A 26,475-nucleotide genomic window follows, 5' to 3' on the forward strand; every position below is an offset into this window, starting at 1 on the left:
CGACGACCTCTGGCAAAGTGACCTCGTGGAGATGAGTAGCGGCAATTTGAAAAACATACATAAATGGAACAAGGGCAACAAGTACCTCCTCACCGTCATAGACACGTTTTCGAAATTCGCATGGGCTCTACCTTTGAAGGCGAAAACGGGAACATGCGTCACGGAAGCATTCAAGACAATTTTTCGCGAAAGCGGTGGCAGACGACCACGGTTTCTGCAAACGGACAACGGCAAAGAATTTTACAACGCCGTATTCCAAAAATTTATTCAAAAACACAAGATTCGACATTATTCTAGCTTCAGTCACATCAAAGCCAGCATCGTGGAAAGATTCAATCGAACCTTGAAAACACACATGTGGAAACGATTCACGCTTCGGGGAAATTACAAATGGGTCGACATCCTGCCGGAACTCGTCGACACCTATAATGATACGGTACACAGAACGATAGGCATGAAGCCAGCCGACGTTACGAAATCTGACGAGCAGCGTTTAATTTCTACCGTTTACTGTCCAAAGTACACACCCACGACAAAGAAAGCTAAATACAAAATTGGAGACCAGGTGAGGATCAGCAAATTCAAACGCACCTTCGAGAAGGGGTTCACAAAAAATTGGAGCACGGAACTTTTTACGGTGGTTCGAGTTTTACCCGGAAACCGACACACGTATATAATAAAAGATAGTAGCGGCGAAATTTTGAAAGGAAGATTTTACGAAGAGGAACTCTCTAAAACGAAACACCCCGACACGTACCTCATCGAGAAAGTATTGCGTAGGAAAGGTGACAAACTGTTTGTCAAATGGCTGGGACTTCCAGAAAAGAGTTGGATCGACGCGGACGAAGTGATCTTGTAAGTACGTGGAACGTGGTGAAGCGTCTACCGGATCCGGAAAGTCAAACGAAGAAAAAGAACGGTGAGTTGCTTCCCAACAGCATCCGCTGTCTGATCGTAGGTCCTTCGGGGTGTGGAAAAACGACACTGCTCGTGGACAATTTTCTCCTCGCACCGAATTGGTTAGATTGGAAGAACAGGCACCTGTACGTGTTCTCGAAAAGTTTGGAGCAATCCAAATACCAGCAACTGATGAAACTGTACGATGGTCTGGACATTGCAACGTTCGCCTCGGAAATAAAACCACTCGACGATTGTCGTGAAAATTCAGTTGTTGTGTTCGACGACGCCATCCTGGAAAATCAAAATGAAATTCGCAACTTTTTCACGCAAGGTCGTCACAAAGGAATGGATTGTTTTTACCTAGCTCAAACGTTTTCCAAAATTCCAAAACAGTTAGTGCGCGACAACGCCAATTTCATATGTTTGTTTCGTCAAGATCACACCAACCTCAAGCATGCGTACGATGACTACGTAGGCGGAGACATGAACTACAATCAATTTTCGGAAAGCTGCTGCTCTACTTGCTGGAACGGTGACGATTTCGGATTCGCGACGATCGACATGACGAGAAAACCCAACGATGGAAAATACAGAAACAAAATCAACGACTTTCTAAACGTTGCAACGTTGTGAGAAACGACGTATATAAATAACGTCATGACGAAACGAAAAATCGAAGACGAAAATCTCAAGCTTCGCGATTACCTCGCGAAACGCTTCAAAGGTTGGAAATCCGAGAATCGCGGATTCTACGAAGAGAAGAAACGTCAGGATCAACCCGTGATCGATGCCATCAGCAGTCTAGGTAAAGAAATTAAAAGCGATACGGAACAAAATAAAAATTTGATCAACGAACTCGTACCGCTCGCAGCTAAAAGTTACGCCGTACCCACGCCTATTTCGAGCATTCCTTCGACACCGTTCGAACTGAAGGACGCACCGGCACGACGTCGAGCCATTGGTAGCACGTCGTCTTCGGATAAAATCGAGTTGGGACCTTTGGCACGAGACTACCTGAGCACGGGGAAATTCGACAAGGATGAAGTGTTCGGATTGTATCCCAGCATGGAAACCAGCGAAGGCGGCGGTGTGGTGTGGAAGATTGGGAAATCGAAGGTGACCTTCGAAGGCAACGACATTAAAGTCAATTTAGGCGACAAGGATAGTTGGACCAGGTATCCGGGTACGGTGGGACTGTGGGAACTCGTCGCCAAAAAGCAGCCGAAAGATTACACCGACGAAGATTACCAGAGTTACAAGGAAATTCTGATCATGACGGATGCCTTGTACCAGAACAACGACGCCTCGCAGAATAGGGTGAAATCGAGCAGCGGTGAGAAGTACAGGAATCTCATCAAACCGATTTGGAACCAGGTCAAAACGGGCAGCGGCGTCAAACGCTACAACACGTTACCCAAAGAATTCGTTTGGGTGGACGACGTTAGGAAACTCGTGGACCGATTGTTGGTGATAGCCGGCGAAGAGAATGCAGGCAATCGTAATTTCTACAACGAGAAGGTTGGCATCGTGGACATGATCAGCACGAAACTTTCCAACTTCATCGTGAACGATGACAAGGGCATAGGTTACCTGATCAAAATCATCAACACGCTGCCTCCGAAATTTTGGAACGTGGCCGAAGGAAAGGGACTCGTGAACGACATCATCAACAAGTTACCTTTCGAGATGCATCTACCTGGCTACAAGTACTGCGGACCGGGTACCAAACTCGAGAAAAGATTGGAGAGAGGAGACAAGGGTGTGAATCCGTTGGACGCGGCATGCAAAGATCACGACATCGCCTACAACACCACGCAGACGGATCTGGACGCACGTCACGAAGCAGACAGAAAGTTAGAGCACGCAGCTTTCGAAAGGTTCGTGAGCAGAGACGCATCGTTGGGTGAACGGGTCGCCGCACTAGGCACCACCATCGCCATGAACACGAAACAAAAATTGGGGTGGGGTATATAAATAACATACAGTAAAAAAAAACAACATGGCTTGCATAACTGATTTGCCACCCGAGCTACTATCTAAAATATTCAAAAAGGTAGTTAACGGAGATGTAGGGAAACTTGTAATCATAGCAAGAACGACGCCGGAATTTCGCATCCCTTGTGAAATGGTTCTCAAGGACCATCTTCGGGGGATCAGCGGCCTGAGGTGCAGTGATCTCAACATTCTGCTTTCGGCTGCAGGGGAAAAATTGAACGAGAGGTCGGAGGAACTGCACGAGGCGATGCAGGGAAGAAGACGGTATACTGATGATTGGTACAAGTCTATGCAGGAGAAGGAAGATATCATTACGCACATCATCGCGTTTTCCGAAGCACGGACTTTCTTCCTCTGTTAAAAAAATAATAATATATATACGTGCCAAAAAAACTTGATATATAAATAACACACATCGTGAAAAAAAAATAATCTTCGGTATATATAAATAACACACATCGTGAAAAACAATTAAATTTCTCTCTAACACTCTGAAATTTTTTTTGATATGACGACCGAAAAAATAAGTGATCTCCAAGCATTAAAACAAATGCTAAATTTGTCAGTTGAGTATGTAAAAATTCAGGAATTGGAAGTCGACAAACCTTACACGATAACTTCCGGTTCAATCGTTTCTACCCAGTATGGTCCCAAGGTACGCCTGTTGCTCAACGCACAATACAGTCTATTTTTACCAGATCGATACGCTAACATGTTATGCGACGAGAAGCTATCTATTTTAATCGAAAACAAAACTCGAATCGTGTACAAGGGGACAAAGGAACTTCTTGGCAAGAAAACGAAGCACGTTATAGAATTTGTGTAACGACTGCGAGGCCTTGAAAATATATAAATAACATACCGTAAAAAAACTACACAAGAAAAAATCTCAGAATATATATATAAATAACATACCGTGAAAATAACACATAGAGCATCAACATGAAGCCCAAGGGTGTCGTGTACCAGATACCATACTCCAATCTTAAAAATCTAGGTGCCCTCGATGGGTTACTCACCAAGAAACAACGCGAGAAGAAACGTTCTTGCTTGTCGAAAGGACATGGAATGAAATTGCTGCTCAGCACACCTCAATTGAAAAGATTGCAGCGTTCGCGGAAACAGCAAAAGATCGGAGGCTTCATATTCAGCATCCCGGCCATCCTGGCAGCATTGGGGGCCGTTGGAAGTTTGGCCGTCGGAAGTGCCGCCATCGCGAAAACCGTCATCGACTCGAAGAAGAACAAAGCGGAATTGGAAGAACAGAAACGTCACAACCTGGCCATGGAGAAGAAAGGAGGAAAGGGCGTGATGAAGAAGTTTAAAAAAAAGAAACAGAAGCACTCACCAACCGAGACATTGAATCTCTGATCGGACCGTTACGAATCAAACACTTCAGAGGAGTTTTCATGTCCGACTCGTTACCTTCAAGCGTTAAAAGAAGAGAATGCGGAGTAGTCAACTTGGACGGTCAAGAAAATCCAGGCACGCATTGGATATGTTACCACAAAAATGATGATAAAGCATTCGTTTTCGATTCTTTCGGAGGTGTTCCACTTACAAATTTAGTCTATTATCTGAAAACGAACAAAACCTCTATATACTACAACGACGAACGCATTCAAAATTTCGGAGACGTGAACTGCGGTCATCTCTGCCTCTCCGTGCTCGCGTTTCTCTCTAAAATAAATAACCCTACGATCGAGGATTTCCAGAAAGCATTGTGGAACCTCAAACAGCATCACTAGGATGGGCGTGTTCCATCTCACGAGCGAATCTTCAATCTTAAAACTCACGCTGCACGACGACATCGTCTATCCTAAATCCGTGGCTCTGCGTGCATTCTACAGCATGTACCTCATACCCAATGTTACGCAGCACAACAACAAAATTAGCGTCGGAAGCGAACACATCGTCGTCACGCCAGGACAATACAATCTTTCCACTTTGCAAGCTCAATTACCCAAAGGCACATACCTTTCTCAAAATTCGGTCACGCACAGAGTGGAAATCCTGTCCGCGACGGAGACCGTGGACCTGGGCACCATGGGAGAACTTTTAGGTTTCGAGAACGACACCAAACTCGAAGCTGGTATCAAGCACGTAGCAACCAACATTCCTAAATTCTTGGCCATAGAGACTCTGAACGTACACTGTAACGTGGCGGAAGGCATGATCACGAAATCTTCGGACGGATTGTTAGGAAGTCACAAGCAGACGGGAATCATAGCCACGTTCAAACCAAGTTCCGAGTTCATGGAACCGATCATCTACACGCCCTCTTCGCCGATCTATTTTCCAGTATGTCGCAACCGCATAGACGACATAGAGTTGGTGGTGACGAACGAGAAAGGAGACGTGGTGGATTTCGCAGGTGCCACTACGACGGGCATCGTGGAGATCAACGTATAATAAATAACCATACATAGTGAGAATGGAGCAAATCGAAAGTTACGAATTGCAATCTTTCCCTCCCAACCGTCGCACGTTCGCCAATCTGAACGAGGCGAACAGGGAGATCGAATACGACGTGGACGTAGGCGACGGGTTCGTTCATCCTCACAGAGCGGACCTCTACCTTCAATTCGACGTGGTGAAGAAGGAAAGCGGAGACGCGTTTCCTGCAGCAGCAAACTTGATACTCGTGGACAACTTCGTGCCTCACCTGTTCTCGCAGGTGGAGGTGAGGAAACACAACACCGTCATCGACAGAATAGATTATCCAGGCATCACGTCGACGGCAGTGGGAACGTTGAAATTATCCAAAAGGGATGCGGCGTACTATCAGGCCGGGGTATTCGAAGCCGGGACCAAAATATCGACGAGAAGTCACACGGTGCTCTTTCCCATGCGTCTGCTGCCTGGTTTCTTCTCGGACTACAAGGAGATCATGTGGAAGGGAGGACTGCGCGTTACGTTTCGAAGAGCTGCCAACGACAACGACGCACTGATGCGATACGCTACTTTGGGTCCGGACGGCACCACGCCGATAGCCAACACTTTACCCGAAGCGGCCAAGTGCGTCATCCGGAGCATGGAATTGAGAATGCCGGTGGTGGAATACGAAACGAATTACGCCCTCAAGTACAAAGCGGAGATCTTGAAAGTCCGCAGGTGCCGATTCACTTTCACGGTTACCAGTGCGTGCAGAAGGTGGCATCGGGAAGTCACATGGAATTCGACGTGACGACGCAGTTCAACAACATACAGTTCGACATGCCAGATTTCGTCGTAGTGCTCTTTCAGACCGGGCGCAATAACAATCAGGAAAAAGATTCCAGCAAGTTCGACGACTGCAAGATCAAGAACATTTATCTCAAGAATGGGAGGAACGAAGTGTTCCCACGCGAGAATTACAACCTCGACATGACCAAAAACGATTATCTCAAACTTTACGAAGCGTTCTCGGCTTACAAACGCGTGACCGAGGGAAGCGTGGACATGTACTACACGCCCAGCGAATTCAAAATCCGCAGGCCGATGTTCGTCATCAACACCACAAAAAGAAAGCAGGTTGTGGTCAACGATCGAACCAACATCAAGGTCGTCTGCGAGTTCCACGATGCCTTGCCCGAGGATACCCTATGCAGTGTCATCCTGATTGCAGAGAAGTCCTTCGCCTACGACGTGAAGAACGAGAGGGTCACAGAGCAGTTTTAACAAGTTTTTAACATTTTTTCTTGCACAATAAGTAATTTTTTGGACTAGCACAATCAGTTACAATAGCACAATACGAATTTCATTAGTTCAGATCAGTTACAAATGTCAATTTCATTAGTTATCAGTTACAATATCTTTTTTGCACTATAGCACGAGACAATCAGAAAATTTGCACAAAAAAATTTGTTGTTTTTTTTTACACGTGAAAATTAACAATAAATTTTTTTTTATCGTTTCAGATGCTGTCGAAACATCAAAAACACATACACACATACTAGAAAAAAAAGCATGCAACCTTAATTGTAACACACACATATTCTCCATCTTCATCAAGAAAATATTATAATAAACATAATTATTTTTATCTATATCTTACAATAAAACTCTATATCCAAAAATATCACAACATCAAATAACACTAGAGTCGTTAGTACACGTTGCATGCATTACGGAGGTCCTCTGTAGAGTTTCATAGAAGTTTGAGAAAAAAAAACCCATGAAACTCTACAAAAGCATGACTTTGTTAGCCGCGGCCATTAGAACTGTGTTGGGCACCACGCACCCTCGCGAGGTTATAGGGGCCAGGTATCCTAAAAAAAACAACAATTATTATTTTGTTTGTTTGCTTGCGTCACAATACATACGCGCGCGCGCGCGTGTGTGTGGCACATCGTTCCCCCGAGAGAGGTTTACAAAGGTCACGATATACGGAGTTGGAAAATTACGATATGGCGCATTCGCTTATTACTGTTGCCAGCCATGGGTCTCTCTCTCTTCATCTTACACCAACGTTGGCATCTCTATTTTTTTTTAGTTGTAAGTAAATTGCCAACACACTCTAGTTAATAATGCCACATATTATACACACACACGCACACACATACTGCGTTGCCATCCACCCATCTCTCTCTCTTTTACAGCAGTGCCGGCTCTCCTTGTTTAGTATATGTAGGTTGGCAAAAATTGCTTTATGCGCTGTAAGGCAAGCCTCAAGCAAAATTGCCAGCTCCTTGCTTTAGGTTGGGTTAGACCAAAAAAAATCTTGGTGATTTTTTTTTCGAGTGAGGAGTTGGCAACGCTGATTTTTACTTGAGGGCGGTCAACCGGGTTGATTGCACAAGCAAAGTTGCCAGCTCCTTGCTTTAGGTTAGGTTAGACCAAAAAAAAACCTTGGTGATTTTTTTTCGAGTGAGGAGTTGGCAACGCTGATCTCCACTTGAGGGCGGTCAACCGGGTTGATTGCACAAGCAAAGTTGCCAGCTCCTTGCTTTAGGTTAGGTTAGACCAAAAAAAAACCTTGGTGATTTTTTTTCGAGTGAGGAGTTGGCAACGCTGATCTCCACTTGAGGGCGGTCAACCGGGTTGATTGCACAAGCAAAGTTGCCAGCTCCTTGCTTTAGGTTAGGTTAGAGCAAAAAAGGCTGTGGGTAAGCTGTCGGTTGTTTAACTCTTCCCTCTCTCTTTTTTTTCTTGTAAAAGGCTATGGCAAAAGTACCAGTGGGTTGGCAACCTTGCTTTATGCACTGTAAGGCAAGCCTCAAGCAAGATTGCCAGCTCCTTGCTTTAGGTTAGGTTAGAGCAAAAAAAAAGCTGCGGGTAAGCTGTCGGTTGTTTAACTCTTCCCTCTCTCTTTTTTTGTAAAAGGCTATGGCAAAAATACCAGTGGGTTGGCAACCTTGCTTTATGCACTGTAAGGCAAGCCTCAAGCAAGATTGCCAGCTCCTTGCTTTAGGTTAGGTTAGACCAAGAAAAAAAAACCTTGGTGATTTTTTCGAGTGAGGAGTTGGCAACACTGCGAGAAAATACCTCAAGCAAGGTTGCCAGCTCCTTGCTTTAGGTTAGGTTATACCCAAAAACAAAAACCTTGGTGATTTTTTCGAGTGAGGAGTTGGCAACACTGCTCCTCACTTCAGCTCCTCACAAGAGGACGTTCAACTGTCTAAACTGGACTACTTAAGTACAATTCCAACCTTGGACCTTTAATATAGTACGGTACCTGTTTGGTGACGACTTGGGTATATAGGTATTTTCACCCCATATAAATTTAGAGACACTGTTATGTTTATCAAATTGGTAACGCCAATATTTTCTGATATTGCAGGACATATGCTTTACTTTAGATATAACAAGTTTTACTATTAGTTCCGACTCTTTTGAAGTTTTCTCGATTACGTGTCAAGTTTTTATTTCCTGGTTTTCAGTGAGACGGGGGAACGAAAATGGCTGCGAACCAGAAAGTCTCCGAGAGGGAACTCTCTCCCTCCGAAGCCTACGAAGAGGCCCTGAAGAAGCAGAGCACCAAGGAGGCGCTGCAGGAGCTCAGGGATATGATCGCAGGTCCGCTGAAACTTTCATGGAAACTGTAAACTGTTAATAAGTTGAATACACCACTTTAGAAATCGTAGCGATAAGGAGGAAATAATTATTCGTGATCATATACCCTTCCGACACACATATACACACATATGCTTCTGGCCGACCGTTGTGACGGAGTGGTTAGCATATCACGTTACGACACCAGTGGTGCCGGGTTCGAATCTCCGCGTGTGAATGGATGTTTCAGAGTGTCCATTCATCAATTTCATCGTATTATCACCCATCCCAATGTTCGCAAATTAGCCGAAAGTGACACAAAAAGCGAAGTAAAATAATAGCAATCAACGAACTCACCCAAAGAAACACACACTTGCACACATACATTTCAAATTGCATTCTCAGTGAAAAACTAATATTTTATATACGAAAATATGATAATTTTATTTCCTAACAACATTAGAATCCCACTTTTTTATCATATATATTTAAGGGGTCCCAGATTCGATTCCCTGTGGAGGCACATATTGGTTCGATCTCCCACTTTAACCTGTAGGTCAAGTCTCGATTACCCTTACTATCCATAAAGTGAACTTAAACTCCATGCCATTCAAATTGTCACATGTTTTAAATAAATCGAAACCCGATTTTAAACCCTGTAGTAGAGTAAATTTACTCGGTACGTCTTTTAGGCTAACTACTCGTAGTTTACTACTAAAACAGTTTTATATGATCTTACAAAAGCGTATTTTAATACATTCCCTTAAATATTTAGCTCATACCATTTGGATAAGTGATACTTCATCATTGTGCTTTGTGAAAACGATGTTAAATAACCCCCACGGCCCCAAAAATGTAATAATCCATTGATACTGGCGTTTTCTCAGCTCGACAGTAAGTACATATTTGACCTGAAAGGGTCTTCAATGCGACAGGCGTGACATGTGCTGAAGGACAAGCAAGTGCTAAAAGAGGTCCCAGAAAGCAACGAACGACTTCGCGAAGGATATGTGATTAGTAACGCGTGCTTCGTGCAGACACGGGGGATTTCTTAACATCGGGGTTATATACCAGGTGGTCAAAAAGTCCCGGAACGGTCACATATCGTGAGAAATACACATCGAATAGGGAAACGAAAAAATGCGTGTTTAATAAGTGAAAGAAAGCTATTCAGTGATATCACACTTCATTCCCTACTCCCGCCCCCTGAGGGTGGGGCGGGGTGCAACTGTGAAATTGTAAATGGAAACCCCCAATTTTTATTGTAGAATCGGAAAGAGGACTTCATTTCGAGTCTAACAAGCTATGAGTCATCCTCAAGCTCAATTAGGAACAAAGATGAAGTGTGATATCATTGAATAGCTTTCTTTCACTTATTAAACACGCATTTTTTCGTTTTCCTATTCGATGTGTATTTCTCACGATATGTGACCGTTCCGGGATCTTTGAACCACCCGGTATATATATATATATATAAAGACTGCTACATTAAAAACTGTTTGGACCTCGTGTTGCAAAACGACCATATCCCACGGCTACCACTTTTACGTAAGGAAAGATAATAGTAATGCATTGAGAGCTAGAGGCTTCAGCAAGCTGGAGGTCAAAACTGAAAAGTCCCTTGAAAAGGTGGATCATGGGGAGTTCTCCTTTCGTTTATGTACCTTCTATTACTTCAAGAGAAGTTAGTGGTATCATTCTTCACTGGAAAATTTTCAAGTCAAGCTCATTATACATATACAAACACACTTTAACTTATTACAGCCATTAAACTAATTTTTAAAACTTGAATACCTATACTTTAAGTATGCGAAATAGAGCAACGATTAACAATTTAAATACACCATGTATGTAAAACTCACAATTTAGGATATCTAATAACTCGTGAACTAATGCAAGTTTCCGATGTAATATTGTTACAAAAAGACAATCGTTCGAACGCCGGTAGTCGTAATTGGATAATCACGAAGACTTTTTAGTAAATAATCATCCTTATTTAATCTTATCGGAAAAGTTGAGAATTAATATCAGAATAAAGGCCCAATTTATGCAATAACAATATAACAAAACGTTTTGTTGTATGATAGACCTTGAAATTATTTCTTGTTCCTTCTGTCTGTCAATTACTACAAAATAATTAATAATTATAATTAACAAAGATATAAACTATGTGTGGTAGGTTATGAGGTTCTTCTTAGTTAATTTTTTCATTGATAATACATTTTTCCTAAGAAGAAAAACGTCACTAGATTATTAAAATGCAACTAATGATTCCATTATTACTTTCACAGGTGAACCAAATCTTAAAGTTGGAATGGACGACAAATACCTAATGAAATTTTTGTGGCCGAACGATTTTGACATCACTAAATCATTTCAAACGGTTCGTATGATTTATTCAATTAATGTAACTAACCATTTCAAAATGTATAAAGAATTGCTTTATTGTCCGTTGGAAGTTCATTTATTTTAAGCAAGATATTCTGTTGACATTTTAATCTATTACTATAAACAGCATATACATTATATTTTTAAACGTAACTTTGTATCTAATGAATTCTGTTTATTATATGTGTGAATACCAAAGAGTTTTGAGAGAATATTTTGGGATATTGTTATTTCAAAAGTAATGTGTTGCAGAAGACATGAAGGAAAAAGTTCTATAACTCTTTACTTTGCGATGTTATTATCAGGGAAGGAAGGAATGCATAGTCGTGACAAGCTGGGACCATAGAGATTTTCTGCTACAAAATTTCTGGGCACACGATACACACAAAATATTTAACCTACAATATGTGAAATACTTTACAATTTCAGGACACTTTATGTGTGTATGTATGTGTGAATCTATGTATACATACATAGGGTGTCCAAAGAAAAATTCAAATCGGTTGGGTTTCGTAGTTATCATAAAAACAAATAAGTTTTCCATATATCCATTACTTCGAAAGCGCTTTAAGCTCTAAAAATGTAACCTGTATTTATGCAACCCAACACAGCAAAACGTCTCTGTGACGTAACTTCTAAGGACGAGTAGCAGGGTTGCCACTAGCGTCCATTTTTAAGAGAGACAACTTGAAAACGAATACTACTTAGTCTTAGCTGGAAAAAATCCAAAATAATTATGAAGTAAGGAATTTATAAGTATTTATAAATTCATCAAGACATAGAATTTACAATAAATGTGGATCGAAATCCAATACTGTTAATTCAGCAATGTCTCCGTCATGTTTCTAGTGTCATGCAATATCAATAATAGCAAGAGAAATTTGGGACAGGTGTTAATGGAAACGGCGAACGATCAAATGTAATGGGTTAAGGTATCCATAATTCTGAATTAATTAATGTTTAAGTGGTGCTTTTCATTTAGTTACTAAAGCCCTTAAAATTATCTCCTTTACAGTAAGAGATTTGCCCCCGTATTGTGTGACGGACTTGATTAGAAATTTCGCTAACATATCTAGGTATAACTTTCAAATACTTAGTAGACTAAATAAATTGTTATAACATTACATCTGCGTTTTTGAAAAGAGACTGCCAACACATTACGTTTACTGAACAGATTGTCTCGAACTATCGACCAGGTGCGTTGCGGAAATGGGTTCGTCACTCTCATCTTCAGGGTAGAAGTGCAGATTTCTACCTTGAAGATGAGAGTGACGTCAGCTCTCGAAAGCTTGGAATCTTTTCCACAATTCACCTCGTCGATAGGCCGAGAGAATCTATTCATCATTCGTCGCCAGGAAAGCTTCAAGCTTTACTACATTAGGTTTACATTTGTTAGTTCGTCAAATTCATCATAGAAGCACATTGGAATTAACAGTCTTAAAATGCAGTCCGCATTTATTAGATTGACTGATTGATTTAGTTTATTTTTCTTCGCGTTTTGTGCCTCTTGCGAAGATGGGGATGAGTGATGAAATTGATGAATGGACATTTACAAACAACCAAGCTCGAGCGGAATTCGAACCCGGCACCCTTGGTGTCGCAGCGGAATGTGCTAACCACTTCTTTTTTCTAGAAGGAAAGCCCTTATGCGGAAGCTTCCCCATCGCACTTCATTCACTCATATCATTTCATTCTTATTTCAATTTCAGGACTTTTCAGAACAGACAATCACAAACATCCATGTCCAAGCCAGGATTCGAACCCGGGACCCCTGGCGTCGTAGCGCGATGTGCTAACCACTCCGCCACAGGGTCCGGCGCATTTATTAGATATTAATACTGTAAATACTTCGGAAGTATCATTATTACCTTTCATTTTCCTCAGGTAAAACTCCCAAGTTGTTGTTTTCAAGTAGTTTCCTTTACCAACGGACGCTAGTGGCAATCTTGCCACGCGTTCCTGGAAGTTACGTCAAAACTATCGTTTACTATGTTGGGTTGCATATATAAAGGTGAGATTTTAAACGCTTGTAGAGGAGAAACTAAGCACAATTGAGGTAAAGTTTATAAGAAAAGGTTATTTGTCTATATGATACCTACCAGCACCCAAGCGTTGTTGATGTTGTTTTGCGACAACGTGTGTATATATATACAGTCCTACATTATATTATACAGAGTTCATGCCGAAATATAAATAGGGTCTTGATTATGGAATTTTATTTTTCAGCTAACCAAATTCTACAAAGTTCGGTCGGAACGAAGAGACAATTTCTGCTTTGAAAATCCCGTGAACTACCTGTACCTTTCCCACTTTAATATATTTAGGGTTCTTAAGAACAGGGACAAGGATGGAAGGCTCATCATTGTATGTTACGAAGGTATGTCCAAAACTGAGGTAAACTTCTGTCTTGTGCGCTTATATTCTATGTCTTAGATTTTTTTATCATTAATGGTCACTGCACACAGCTTCATTTTTAGGCTACCAATCTGCAAATTTGCGTCAGTCGTTTCCATTTGTTTGTCCGTCTGTCTATCCGTATGTGACAAATATTTATATCTCACAAAATACAAGATACAAAGTATGGTGGACTCTTAGACATACCAAACAATAGTTCTACGCAATAAATATCAATATACAGTCCAACCGCTGCATATAATTGTGAGTGACAATTATGCATCAAAAGTGACCTGGTGGTATTTCGGTAAACATCCAATGTGAAGATAGGCTCGTATCTTCTCAAATGAAAGCCTTAGTAACTTCTAGGTTAACACGATTGGATTGTCAGTCTGCCTTTGGGAGTCAAGCAACTAAACGCCAAAAAATAAAACAATGGTAATGCTTCTAATTCTTAGAAATTATTCGAACCATATACGTACAAGAGATTGATTTGCTTGACATACCATTGATTTCTGTATAGGATACCATGTTCTCGATCAACTTTCTATTTCTCTCTTCCGCTCTACAATCAAAACCAATTTATAGCTATCGATTTTTTTAGAAACCACTAAAGATAGAAAGGTAAAATTCATATAACATTGGCTCCCCGTTGGCGCAAAAGGGTCCCGGGTTCGATACCCTGTGGAGGCACATAGCACCGTGGTTCGGATACTACTTTAAACTGTAGGTTCAATTCCGATTAGCCTTTATGTGCATAAAGTGGAATTAAAGCAGCAATTCAAAATGAAAAAAAAGATAAAATCTTTCATTTAATATATCAAATGTTATACAGTTTTATCGCTATATCTTGCATCATCCCTTGCAAATTGACATATTTAAATTAATTTGTTGTGTAGAAATGAAAATAACATGTTTGTATCCGCTCCTTTACTGAAGGAAACATTGACCCTTCGAAACACTCATTCGAGGAGCTGACCAAAATAAACGACATCGCGTACCACATATTCCTGGAGGACGAGCAAACCGTCAGAGCCCGCGGAGGAATTCTCATCATCACTGGCACAGGCCTCAAGTGGAGCATCGTGAGATGGGTAACGCCGCGCAACATTATTCTCTACGCCAAGATATTCGAGGTAAGTTACATCTTTATTCGGACAATGGGTCACATGTGACTCATAGAAAATATAACTGGTGACCATTGTGCTGATTAAAAAGTTCATGTGCTTTTAGCACATTCATGCTTGTATGTGAAGTTGTAAACGCTGACAAATGTTCAGATAAAACTTAGGAATGTCATGTGGAAGAAAACCCACCCACCCAGGACCCCCTCCCCCCGACTCCAAAGTTACGTATAGAAGCTGGCGCAAATTTTAAATTCGTACACTTATTTGACAAAAAATGTTATAACTCGTAGACTATTTGACCAATCTACTACTGGTTATTGTTGTGTTGCAGATAAAACAGATAAAACGTTTTGCTTTCTGCACTGTTGCATGCCCTGTTGTTCTAGCTGATAAACAAAAGTTACCCGTAGTAAATTGCTCAAATAGTCTACGAGTTATAACATGTTTTGTCAAATAAGTGTACGAATTTAAAATTCGCGCCAAAAGCCTCGGCGAAACCGAAAAAATATTATAACTCGTAGACTATTTGACCAGTCTACTTCGCGTAACTTTTGATTTTCAGCTAAAACATCAGGGCATTCCACTCGTGCAGGAATAAAAACGCCAGAGCCAATAAGAGGGGTTGGGTGGACCACGGCCCCCAACTTTCAATGAAAAGAATCATACAAATGGGGAGTTTGCCCCTTCTTCCCCGCTATCTTGGGAAGGAGAGATAAACTTTAAACTTATTTTCAAAGAATATTATTTTCTCAACCGAATGAAAGTCATTTCATGTAGCTGGGTACATTACATTATCGAATATGTGAAAAACCTCCCTGTTATTATGATCTTTTAAATTGAAAGTTGGGGCCGCGGCCCACTTAACCCATCTTAGTGGCTTTGGAGTACACTTATTTGACAAAAAATGTTATAACTCGTAGACGATTTGACCAATCTACTTTGGGCAACTTTTGTCTTGCAGCTAGAACAACAGGGCATGCAACCGTGCAGAAATAAAAACGCAAAACCTAATAAGAGGGGTTGGGTGGACCACGGTCCCACACGTTCTGAAAAAATTATAAAAATGGGGAGTTTTTTCACATATTCTATAATGTAATCCACCCAGGAACATGAAATGATTTCATTCGGTTGAGAAAGGACCATTCCTTGAAAATAAGGTTAAAGTTTGCGTCCCCTTCCAAAAATAGCGGGGGAAGAGTTACCTTCTGCCATAAAAAAGATCATATTCGGTAAGACCTATGTTCAAACAAGGAACTTTACGTTGCACCGAGAGCAGTCAAGATTTATTTGCTTAGTGAATGCGATACTTATAAACAACCTGTAGAAGTTTCATCGAAATTGAAGAGGAACGATTAGAAACTCCTAGGAAACTTCACGTTGAAGGATCTTTTGGTGAAGTAGAGCACTGGATAACGGCTGGTTGTTAAGGATATTTCCGTGTTTTTTTTCACAACTGTCCTGCTTATACATGAAGTTCGTTTCAAGGCATTTCACCAATCGACCTCCCCGATGGCTTAGTGGTAACGTTGTCACCTGGTAATCAAGGAGCCCCTGTCTCGATAGCCAGTGAATGCAAATTCCACAATGGTTAGGATTCCACTTTAACTAAGCTATACTGTACGTCCGGTCCCGATTAGCGTATCTGTGCATGAAGTGGCGACCTCCCCGATCACAGTGGGTTGGATCACACTTTCAACTCTATGACCAGACCCGATTAGCCTATATGTACATAAAGTGGTCTTAAAAATCAATTCAGACTAAAACTATGATTGAAACAGGCTTATAGGTTAACACATGAGGATATTTAAAATGTTTCAGATATGATAAGGAAACAATGTAATAAATAATGCTCAGAAATTCGTTTATTTTCGAATCGAAATATTCGATTGTTTGACGGAACATTCAGATACATAAGGTCCCCCCAGAATGTGGCCGAAACGATCAATACGACAGTTCTTTGTGCCAACAATGCCATCACCATACTTTATTATCATCTTCCGAAGTTTCTATTTATAACAAAGGTATGGTTCACCAATTACAGATTCGTGAATTCGAACCGTGTACAATATGGGTATTTGAAGTAATTAACATAATTTACATTCAATTGGAAGAGGGGGGGGATTGCTTTAGGTCCTAGGTCAATAAATATATACGTACTTGAGGCATGTGCATCAATTTTACCCGTTACACCCTTGGGGCAAGATAGTAGAGATAACGCTTCTACTTATTAATATACAATAATAAGAAATTATTCGTAAAGTAATGCCAAGTTGTTAGAAGAATTAATGCTTAATTTTAGTATTTTATTTATTATTTATATTAGAGCCATTGAATTTCTACTGCAAGGACAAGTGTTATCTGTACTTGCTAATCCTAATGGTGGGTGTTTCATTGTTAACATGTAAAATTGTGATTTAATTAAAGCTGTATGTGGCTTAAAATGCATTTCCATCTTGGTTTAGAAACTCCTGCATATTGCTCAGTTGCATGTTCATGGGTTTCGTAATATACGGATTCATGCTGGGGCAAGATGGCGGCTACTGGATTGTTACGATTTTCGCGAGGAAAATGTAGGACGTCATAAGAAACAACGGCTGTCCTAATATGACCCTTCGGACCACATTTTGGACGGGAGGCCTGCCATAGAGTAATATTCTAATCCACTTTTTAATTTGTGCCGAAGTATCCGTCGATTACGAACTTAAAGCAGCTTATTTCGTCATCGTTAGCATCGAAACGGCCAATGTCCGCGTTCATAACTTGCTAGTTTCTAGGCACCCTGAACCATTAACAACCACCACCCCAAGTAACTTCGGACAAATCAGATTTACGTGATCTAAGAAACTAGATGCCCTTCCATTGTTGGTTAATTTCACTCATCAAACAAAGTATGGTCACATTACTCTAAATTGTCTGTTTATTTTTTTTTTTAACTTTCTAGCAGTATTGTTGATTTTAGTAAGAGGATTCTAAGAACAACAATTGTAGATTTTATTTAGAGTATATATAAGTAGCAAGAAAACGAAAGCGGTTGATTAATATTCGAGAAACAAGTAATATAAAAATACGAATTTCCCCATTTTCAATCCAATGTAGCGGCTAAGAACCAAAATGAAACACAAGATTTAAAGACAATTGGATTTGCTCTCTCCAGTGTAGCTAACAATGATCATATTACAAGTGTCGCATTTTAGGTATTGGTTTCTGAAAATGAGTCCAGTTCCGGTTGATTTATTTGATCAGTAATTTTGATCTAAAACCATGTAATATGAATAATATTATATGTATATAAGCTACATATGTTTAATATCTAAACATATTTGCATATTATTCAAAATTACTAAGAAATTTCTGATTTTGAAAATTTCTTTAGGTTGTTGCTTTTCATTTCAGCGCACTGAAGTGTATACTAAATATTGATTTCCTAATTACAATCATAAATATTTCAATACAGTTACCATGCAATTATGATTTACCAATGTTTTTTTTTTTCAAATTATAATTAGGTATGTCCATATCTGCTTTAATGGAGATAACCTAATGGGAACATTTGTTTCTAACTTTCTGAAACTTAATATGTAATCAAAATCTAATTAGAAGTAGCAGTGACCTTGACATTTCATTATAATTGTTTGTTATTTTGTTGAAGTATTGTGTTGTTCGTTTCCTAATTTTGTAAATATTTGATGTCACAGACAACTAGTTTCAGGTGGATAAATAGATTAACCTTGATGTGCAAACCTGCCAAAATGTAAAAAAAACTGAGAGATTTATCAACACGCTTAAAAGTTGTATAGCAACAAGATGTATAGTAGTATAAAATGTCGTGTGTAATTGAAATGTAATTGCTGATAATTGTATATATGAAGATCAATCTTTTATTCTGGTGAAACAGTAAGTATTTTTTACCTCTAACTAATAACTCTCTAGCCTTCTTCAATCCGAAGGTTCACGGCTGCAGCAACTCAGGCCAAACATCTGTCCATATCCTGAGCAAGATCTATACACTTTATTCCATCCCTAATGATTTCCTTTAGGTCCATTTAAACGTTATCCCTCCATGAAACGTCTGGTCTCTTATCATCAGGATACCCAACAAGAATCCTGTAAACTCTTTTATCCTTTCTCATTCGTGCCACATGGCCTGTCCATCTAAGTATTCTTGATCTAGTCATTCTAATAATATCTGGACATGACTACAAATTATGTACTTCTAAATTATGTAACCTTCTCCACTCACCTGTCTCTTCATCCCTTTCAGGCTCAAATATTTTCCTAAAAATCTTTTTTTCAAATACTCTCAATTTATGTTCCTCTTTCAATGTATAGGGACCAAGTTTCGCATCCATATAATACTACAGGCAAAATTACTTTTTTTACATTTTACTTTTAACTTTTATGTCCTTAGATATTAAACGAGATGTCAAAAGTTTATGAAGAGAAAAGTAACATACATTTCCTTAATGAAGCCTGCTTTTTATTACCTCTCTAATATCATTCTTGTTTGTTAGTTAGCATACTGGCATGTTCATAAATGATAGTGCATGTAGTCATGTTGTTCCACAAATTCGCATTTCTTTCTTTATTAATTTCAATCTCATGTATAAAACGATGACGGTACGTGTAAGTTTGCGTATCGCCACATAAAAGCACTGTGTATATGTACTATAAATACACACAGTAGTCCTTACAGTGTTGGACATTGAGGTTTCCAAGACTATCGATCACTCTCATTTGCAGTGCTCTTTAGGTGCGTGCATGTGAGAAGATATATCCTTATACACTGGAAATAATACACTTGCAGTCAGTGACACACTATGAAGCAAAATATCACGAGATCGAGAATATTGAATTTCTGGAGCTCCGTTAATAGTTCAGTTTGTGAAGTATATTGTTGTAATCCCGTTTTACCTGGGCTCTGAGGTCACAGGGAAGTTTCATTTAAACATTTAGGTAGAGCTTAATTGTGTCTGTTGGCTGAATCTTCTCCGATTAGGAGGGTAGAGATATGGAAAGTTGGTGTAAAGGTTATTCACGCTTGTTCATACCTGGTAGGTGTGTGTGATGTCTTGTCCTGATGCTTCTTGCAGACCGAATCGTGACAGGTGCCAAGGTTCTATCCAGCGATCCTCAGCTCACCAAACCGTGCGATCCCTTGCGACTTGTAGCATGCTAGGCAGCGGTAACTCCGTGTTCCATCGTCGTAGTTCAGCAGTGTAATGTGTTGTAAAGTAATCAGACTAGTTATCCATGTAACTTCGATGAGTGTCAAAATCCAAAAGAGAGCGAGCTCCGGGTAGGAGCTTGCTTTTATAATCTCAGGCGGCGTCGAAAGGTTGTTAAACATTTCGAACACGATGGATCTTGTTTGGATCCACGCGTTTGCCTTTCAGTTCCTTGTTTAACGGAAGTTACAAGTTAGCGCATTCTTGGGATCACTCGCTGGTCGGACAAGTTCAGGAAATAAACAAGTGAATATTAACATGACGATGTTTTCTCGGTTTAATAATCTCCATATCTCTACATTCCCCTTGTTGAGTTAATCGAACCAATCTGTGATGGTCGACTACCTTCTCCGGAGTAGGTTATATTTAAAAATTATCATTTATTAACATATTAAACTCGTAGAAAACCAATACAGCAAGCCAATCACCAGAAGATTCACAACCCCCATAAAATAAATTGAGATCACCAAAATAGTCATATCATCAAAAATATCGTAGCACCAAACACCGTTGAGAAAAAAAATATAAAAATACGTAGAAAAAAATTAAAACTGTAGGTCATAGCCTCTGGTATACTCACAAAGTACGAGCACCAATATCTAAGTCTTGAGGCATGGATATAAAAATAATCACATAAGTGTGACACTGAACTAGTTTTGAATGAACGATGACAACACGAAAATAAAAAAAACACATGTCAGCACACTGGGAAGAAATGCCGTATAACGCACGTGGTTTTATTCACTGTGCGCGGAGTTCAAAGTACAGTCGGCATAACACACACGAGAAGGGGCGGAGCTTTGAGGTAAAGTTATCATGGCAACGCTGTAGACTTCATGTCGCCATAGGCTGGACGTTCTTTGCAACTGACGATAAAAAAAACACAAGAGAAAGAGACGTATCTCTAATCCAGTATGGGCAGCACCCATGGTCACAAACTTTGGCACTGTAAATGACATACGTGTGTACTAATTGCGTGTGCCTGACGGTAGTTGATGGGGCTGAGCACCGGAACACTTGTAGCCGATGAAAAATAACAATGCGTATCATATGACGTCAGGAAACAAGGGCAGTATGCACTCAGTGGGAGGGGCCTTGCCGATGTAAGTCGCCGTGACGTCATGGAAGGGCAGTCTGGAAGTCAAGTTTGAGATGGCGCTTCGGGTCAAGAGACGTCCTGAGTAAAGCGCTCCAGGTCCGCATCGCGGTCCGGAAGATGGGAAAAATCAGCCATGCGGTCCAGACGGGATCGGGTCCTTTTGGTGCTGGAACTCCACAAGATCGTCGTCGTTCTCTGCGATGAGCCTAGGTCTCTCGCTCGGTGGCACAAGCAGGTGGTCGTCATGAGTCCGGTAGCATCCGTGGCGATGAGAATGAAACAAGCGCAAAAAGGGAAAAATTAAGAAAAATGTAAAAGGTAGTGGAGCAGAGTTATAATAAATGATGTCGGGTGATAAAGTCGATTGAAAAAGGACTTTCAGATAAAATTGGTGAATTTTTTTGGGGGGAGGGGAGGTAATATCTAATCGTAGGGACGGCGAAGGGGCGTTATTACTGATATGACGTAGAGTTTTTAAGGGGACCTGTTGATGAGTGACAGGTTTACCTGAAGAAAAGTTCGCCCGGGCAACGGGGGGGGGGAATAGGTGGAATAATTCCATGTTGTTAGGAAAGTTCGCCGGGGGGCAACGGGGGGGAGTTAGAATAGTCGGCTTAGCCGTAAATGAAATGAGAAAAGAAAGGAGAATTCAGCGATAATAGAACGAACTAAGTGATTACGAGACATTTCCTTCTGTAATATGTGTAAATGCCGTATGTAAAAATAGTTGCAAGAATTTTACGTGTCTTGTGGTCAAAGGATTAAGCGCCTTCGATTCGCTGATAAAAAAAAATTGAAAAAGAAGTGAAAAAGAGTAAGTAATATGTTTATAGCAAGTTCATGGAAAAAGAGAGTAGGTTTTAATTTCATGGGATATAAGCTATACCATGTTGTATGCTATCAATATTTGAACTATAAAATTAAAGGAGAGAGTGGGAACATTTGCCTATTTATTATATGCTTTGTTAACAAATTTAGTGCATTGCAGCTTTCAAAGAAGCAGTTCGCGTTACACCTAAGCGTAAATAAAAAAAAAATTGCTATGGCCAAAAAGCCAAAAGTTCAAGCAAGTTCTACGCAGTTCATTTGTTCTTGAAATCGTTGATCTTGTTCTATCTTAGTTCTTTCTTTCCTTCTTTGTACTTTTCCTTCATTTGAGCGTATATGTACCAGCAAATGGGGAAAAAAATATTTGCTAGTTAGAATCATAAACGCGTTAAGTACTTATTAGTCAAATCAGCTAAGTGATATGTTCTGACTATTACTATGCGTATAATCGCAAATTATAAAATAACATTAAAATATCAGTAAAAATAAATTATTAGGCAATAGATGTATTATATAATGTTCCGACGATTGAGATAGCATTCTATAATCCTGGTCTTGTTAAAAATAAAAAAAAGAGTTCGTTCTAACGGAGAAATGCAGTGCGAGCACGGGAAGTGGAAAGAGGGGGGAGTCGATGAGCGTGAGAAAATGCTGGATCATGGGATGTTAGCATGTGCAATGTACGCAACGAGGAGGCTAAAGAGAGTGATAACGGAGTGGAGTGTTAATGAATGTTAGCGTATATGTTAGTGGGGTTTTTATGGCACTAGTCGTAGCGGGCTTTAAGTCTAGAAATAATAATAGTGTCAGATTTCTCCTTGTTTCTGCCGTCGATGTAAGTAACTTCGTAGGAATTCTCATTAACTTTGCGAAGAATAGTTCCTTTATACTTATAAGAGGACGCAAAGGCTTTTGACACGCCTGGAGTCGTTGTGGCATCCAAAATCCATACATGTTGTCCTGGTGAGTACTGTATTTGCCTAGAAGCGCGCTCTGTGTACTTTTTCTGCTGTTCGTAACGCTTGTGTAAGTTGTCATGTGCTGTCTTACGTATGGAAGTCAGGAGTTCAAGTCTCTGTGCGTTCGTCTGGGAAACTTTGTCGGGTTTCGAAGGAAGGACAGCGTCTGCTAAGATCCTTGGGTTGTATCCAAACAAAGTAAAATACGGGCTTTGGAGGGATCCAGAATGGATTGTAACGTTGTGGCTGAACGTCGCACTAGCTAAATAGTCACACCACGAAGCCTTCTTTTCTAACACAAAAACTCTCATAACTTTCTTTAAGTAACTAAATGAACTCTCAACTAACCCATTCGTGAAATGTGCACAAGTATCTACATATTTTAGTTGTACGCCTGTAATATTAGCTAACTCTCGTAAGAGTAAACTTGAATTGGGTGTTGAACGATCTAAATAGATCGTTTCCGGGATGCCATGGACTAAAAAGACTTTCTCTACTAAAGCTGTTGCAATGTTTTGTGCATCATGATTAGCCAAAGGAGCTGTAATGACGTATCTTGTACAACTATCAACTACTGATAGAAAATATTTGTATTTGTGCGTTTTAGAAGAGACTAATGGACCACATACGTCAATATGAATTCGTTGGAAAGGAATTTGGTCTGGTTGAAATGTTTGCAGCGTATGCGGTTTAGAACCTTGTGGTTTCTTTGAGATCTGACAAGGGATGCAATGTCGAACCTTATCGTACACAAATTTCTTCATATTAGGGAAAAAGTAACGCATAAGCATTAAATAATATGACTTTTGAGCACCTTGGTGACTTCCATTCATTTTGTGTGCATGAATAAGGTCGAAAACTTGATTTCTTAATGCATGGGGAATACAAAGTCTATCCCTATAGCCAGTTTTGATTTTATTAGTCCTGTATAAGACTCCATTTTTGAGTACATAAGAATACGAAAGTTTCTCTAGCTTTGGATTACTAGGTTTGTCTTTGTTTTCTAATACGTCAATAATGTCTCTGAAATAGGGGTCTTTACGTTGTTCTGAACTAATATCAAAATCTGCTGCTTGTTCATGAAATACTTGATAAAAGAACAAATCATCATCATCATCATCATCTTTCTTGTCATGATTAGTCTTGTCAAGAGGTAAACTTGCACGGGAGAGTGCATCCGCAAGTTCATTTTTACTAGCGCTGACATGCCTTATTTCGAAATCAAAATTCTGAAAATAAAGAGCTCTTCTTCCTAGAATAGAACTATGGTGTTTAGTTGAACGAAGATAGGGTAAGGCTTTGTTGTCTGTGAGAACCACAAAATGTTGATTCATAAGAAAAAAATTGAAAGTTTTCAAAACGTAATATGCACCTGCAATTTCGAGGGAAAATGTGTCAGCTTTTTTCTCTGTTTCTGTTAAGGCTCGTGAACAATAGGCACATGAATGTAAATTTCCTTCTTCGTCGGGCTGTAGCAATACTCCGCCAATGCCAATTCCGCTCGCATCAATCTATACATATGAGGGGCGCTTAGGGTCATAAGGGCGGAGGATAGGGGCGGAAGTGATCATTTCTTTCAGTGTTTCGAAACTTTTCTGGTGTTCATCAGTCCATTGAAACTTAACATTCTTTTTGATAAGCTTGAATAAACATTCTGTTGGTCCTGCAAAACCTTGCACAAATCGTCGAATGAAATTTACAAGTCCTAGAAAACTACGAAGCTTGCGTTTGGTGGTAGGGGTGGGATATTCCAAAATAGCTTTCAGAATATGCTCTGAAATCTTAACTCCCTTTTGAGATACGAAGTTACCGAGGACTTTTACTTCGGTAAAAGCTAGCCTACACTTAGAGGGTGATAATTTAAGGGATGCTTGTCTTAACTTTTGAAACACTCTGTCCAGAATGTTCATCATGTGTGGGAGATTTGAACTGTAAATAATAATGTCATCAGTGTAAACAGAAAGTTCTGAACTGTCTATTCCGCTAAGGGCAAGTTCGCTTACTCGGTTCATTACACCGGGGGATGTTTTCAATCCCTGGCATAACCTAGCATATCTAAAACTGGCAGATTGTTAATAGAAAAGGCGGTAATATCCTTAGAACGCTCTGTTAATGCAATTTGAAAAAATGCACTGGACATGTCTAAAATTGAGTAATATTTCTTACCAGCCATCTCTGTCATGATGGTTTTTATGTCTGGGGATTGTAAGGAAATCGGAGCTATTACTCTGTTTAAGTCGCGGAGATCAGAAATAAAACGGTAAGTCCCATTGGGTTTCTTGACTAATAGAACTGGGTGTCGATAGGGACTCCCTTCACAGCGTTCTATAACACCTTGGTCTAGTAATTTCTGAACTTCCTGTTTCATGGGTTCTCGGTAATGAAAAGGAATAGGGTAGGTCTTGGCATACACTGGGGTGTCATCTGTCAGTTTGATACCATATTCCAAAACATTAGTTTTAATTAATTTATCCCCTGGCCAGAGAAAAATATCTGCATACGTGTATGCGAGCTTTAGGATTTTTTCTCTTTCTTCTCGGGGAATATCAGGGTTAACTGTGAGGAGGGAGGGGTCAAATTTCTTTTGACTTTCACTGATTTGTTGTTTTAATGTGCTATTTTGATTACTTTGATTACAAGAGTATGAAAATGCGACAACTTCGTTTTCATTCTCCCAAACGGAAGTAACATCACTTAAAATTTCACAGGTCGATATTTCACCTAATACTGTGTCACTTTCCAGAGTGATTGTGGTTTCCGTAGGGTTGTGTATGTGAATGACAGGTGACTGCGGGTTTACTGCATCATTGGGAAGGACTATTGGATGCTGGCTCATAAGGGAAGCAGATGGTGTAAAAAGTACAGGCTTAGGGGTATTAGGTGTGGCAGTGTTAATTTTCAAATTGATATAAGTTTTGGATCGTGGACTTAACTGAACTGTGTTTGAAAGGGCAGCTTTTCCCTCATAGAGATTTGCATTTTCAATTTGAGTGAATATGTCATGTGACAGCTGGTGAGTCTTGTACTTTGATCTCAAAATACTATAATTTGGAGTACGTCCTAAATGATGAAGAGTTATTGTGTTGTCTTTTAACGACATTTCGCACCTCTGCGTTCGTAAAAAGTCATTTCCTAAAAGGGGAATGACGTTAGTTGAATCTACTATTCTAAACGGGTGCGAATATTTACGCTTTCCAATTATAATAGGAAGAACTACAATTTTAGACACACTCAGTTTCGATCCGGACACACCTTGGATTGTGGACTTTACCTTGTACGTTGTTCTTTCAGTAGGAAGGAGGTGGGAGGGATAAATTGATATTTGGGAACCCACGTCAATAAGTAAATCTACTTGTTTCCCTTGTATGCTACTATTGATAAAATATAGGCCATTTCTCTCAATGATAGGAACTTTGTCTAATCTGGTATTATCTTCGATTTCGTTCCTGCAAGTCGAAGACGATTTTAGTTTAAACTACTGTCTCGTTGTGGCTTGTAAAAGCAGTTATCGCTCTCGTGATTATAGCGACCACAGAACTTACAGGCTGATGTATTTGCTTTGTCGCGATTACCCTGATCTCGACGTT

The 26,475-nt window shown here is 40.0% G+C and overlaps 1 protein-coding gene across 2 annotated transcripts in view; it reads left to right on the top strand.

The window, feature by feature from the left end:
• The window catches only part of LOC145979507 (clavesin-1-like), a 92,768-nt gene that overhangs the window by 29,338 nt on the left and 36,955 nt on the right, over positions 1-26,475 (top strand). For both annotated transcript variants that reach the window (XM_083112445.1, XM_083112446.1), the window contains exons 2-5: positions 8,757-8,892; positions 11,160-11,251; positions 13,483-13,633; positions 14,590-14,786. In XM_083112445.1, coding sequence (XP_082968571.1) covers positions 8,775-8,892; positions 11,160-11,251; positions 13,483-13,633; positions 14,590-14,786 — 558 coding nt within the window. In that variant the 5' untranslated portion in view covers positions 8,757-8,774. The remainder of the gene's footprint in view (positions 1-8,756; positions 8,893-11,159; positions 11,252-13,482; positions 13,634-14,589; positions 14,787-26,475) is intronic.

The sequence above is a fragment of the Lepisma saccharinum genome, chromosome 26 (genome assembly GCF_977018435.1).
Source record: "Lepisma saccharinum chromosome 26, izLepSacc3.1, whole genome shotgun sequence".
NCBI lineage: Eukaryota > Metazoa > Arthropoda > Insecta > Zygentoma > Lepismatidae > Lepisma > Lepisma saccharinum.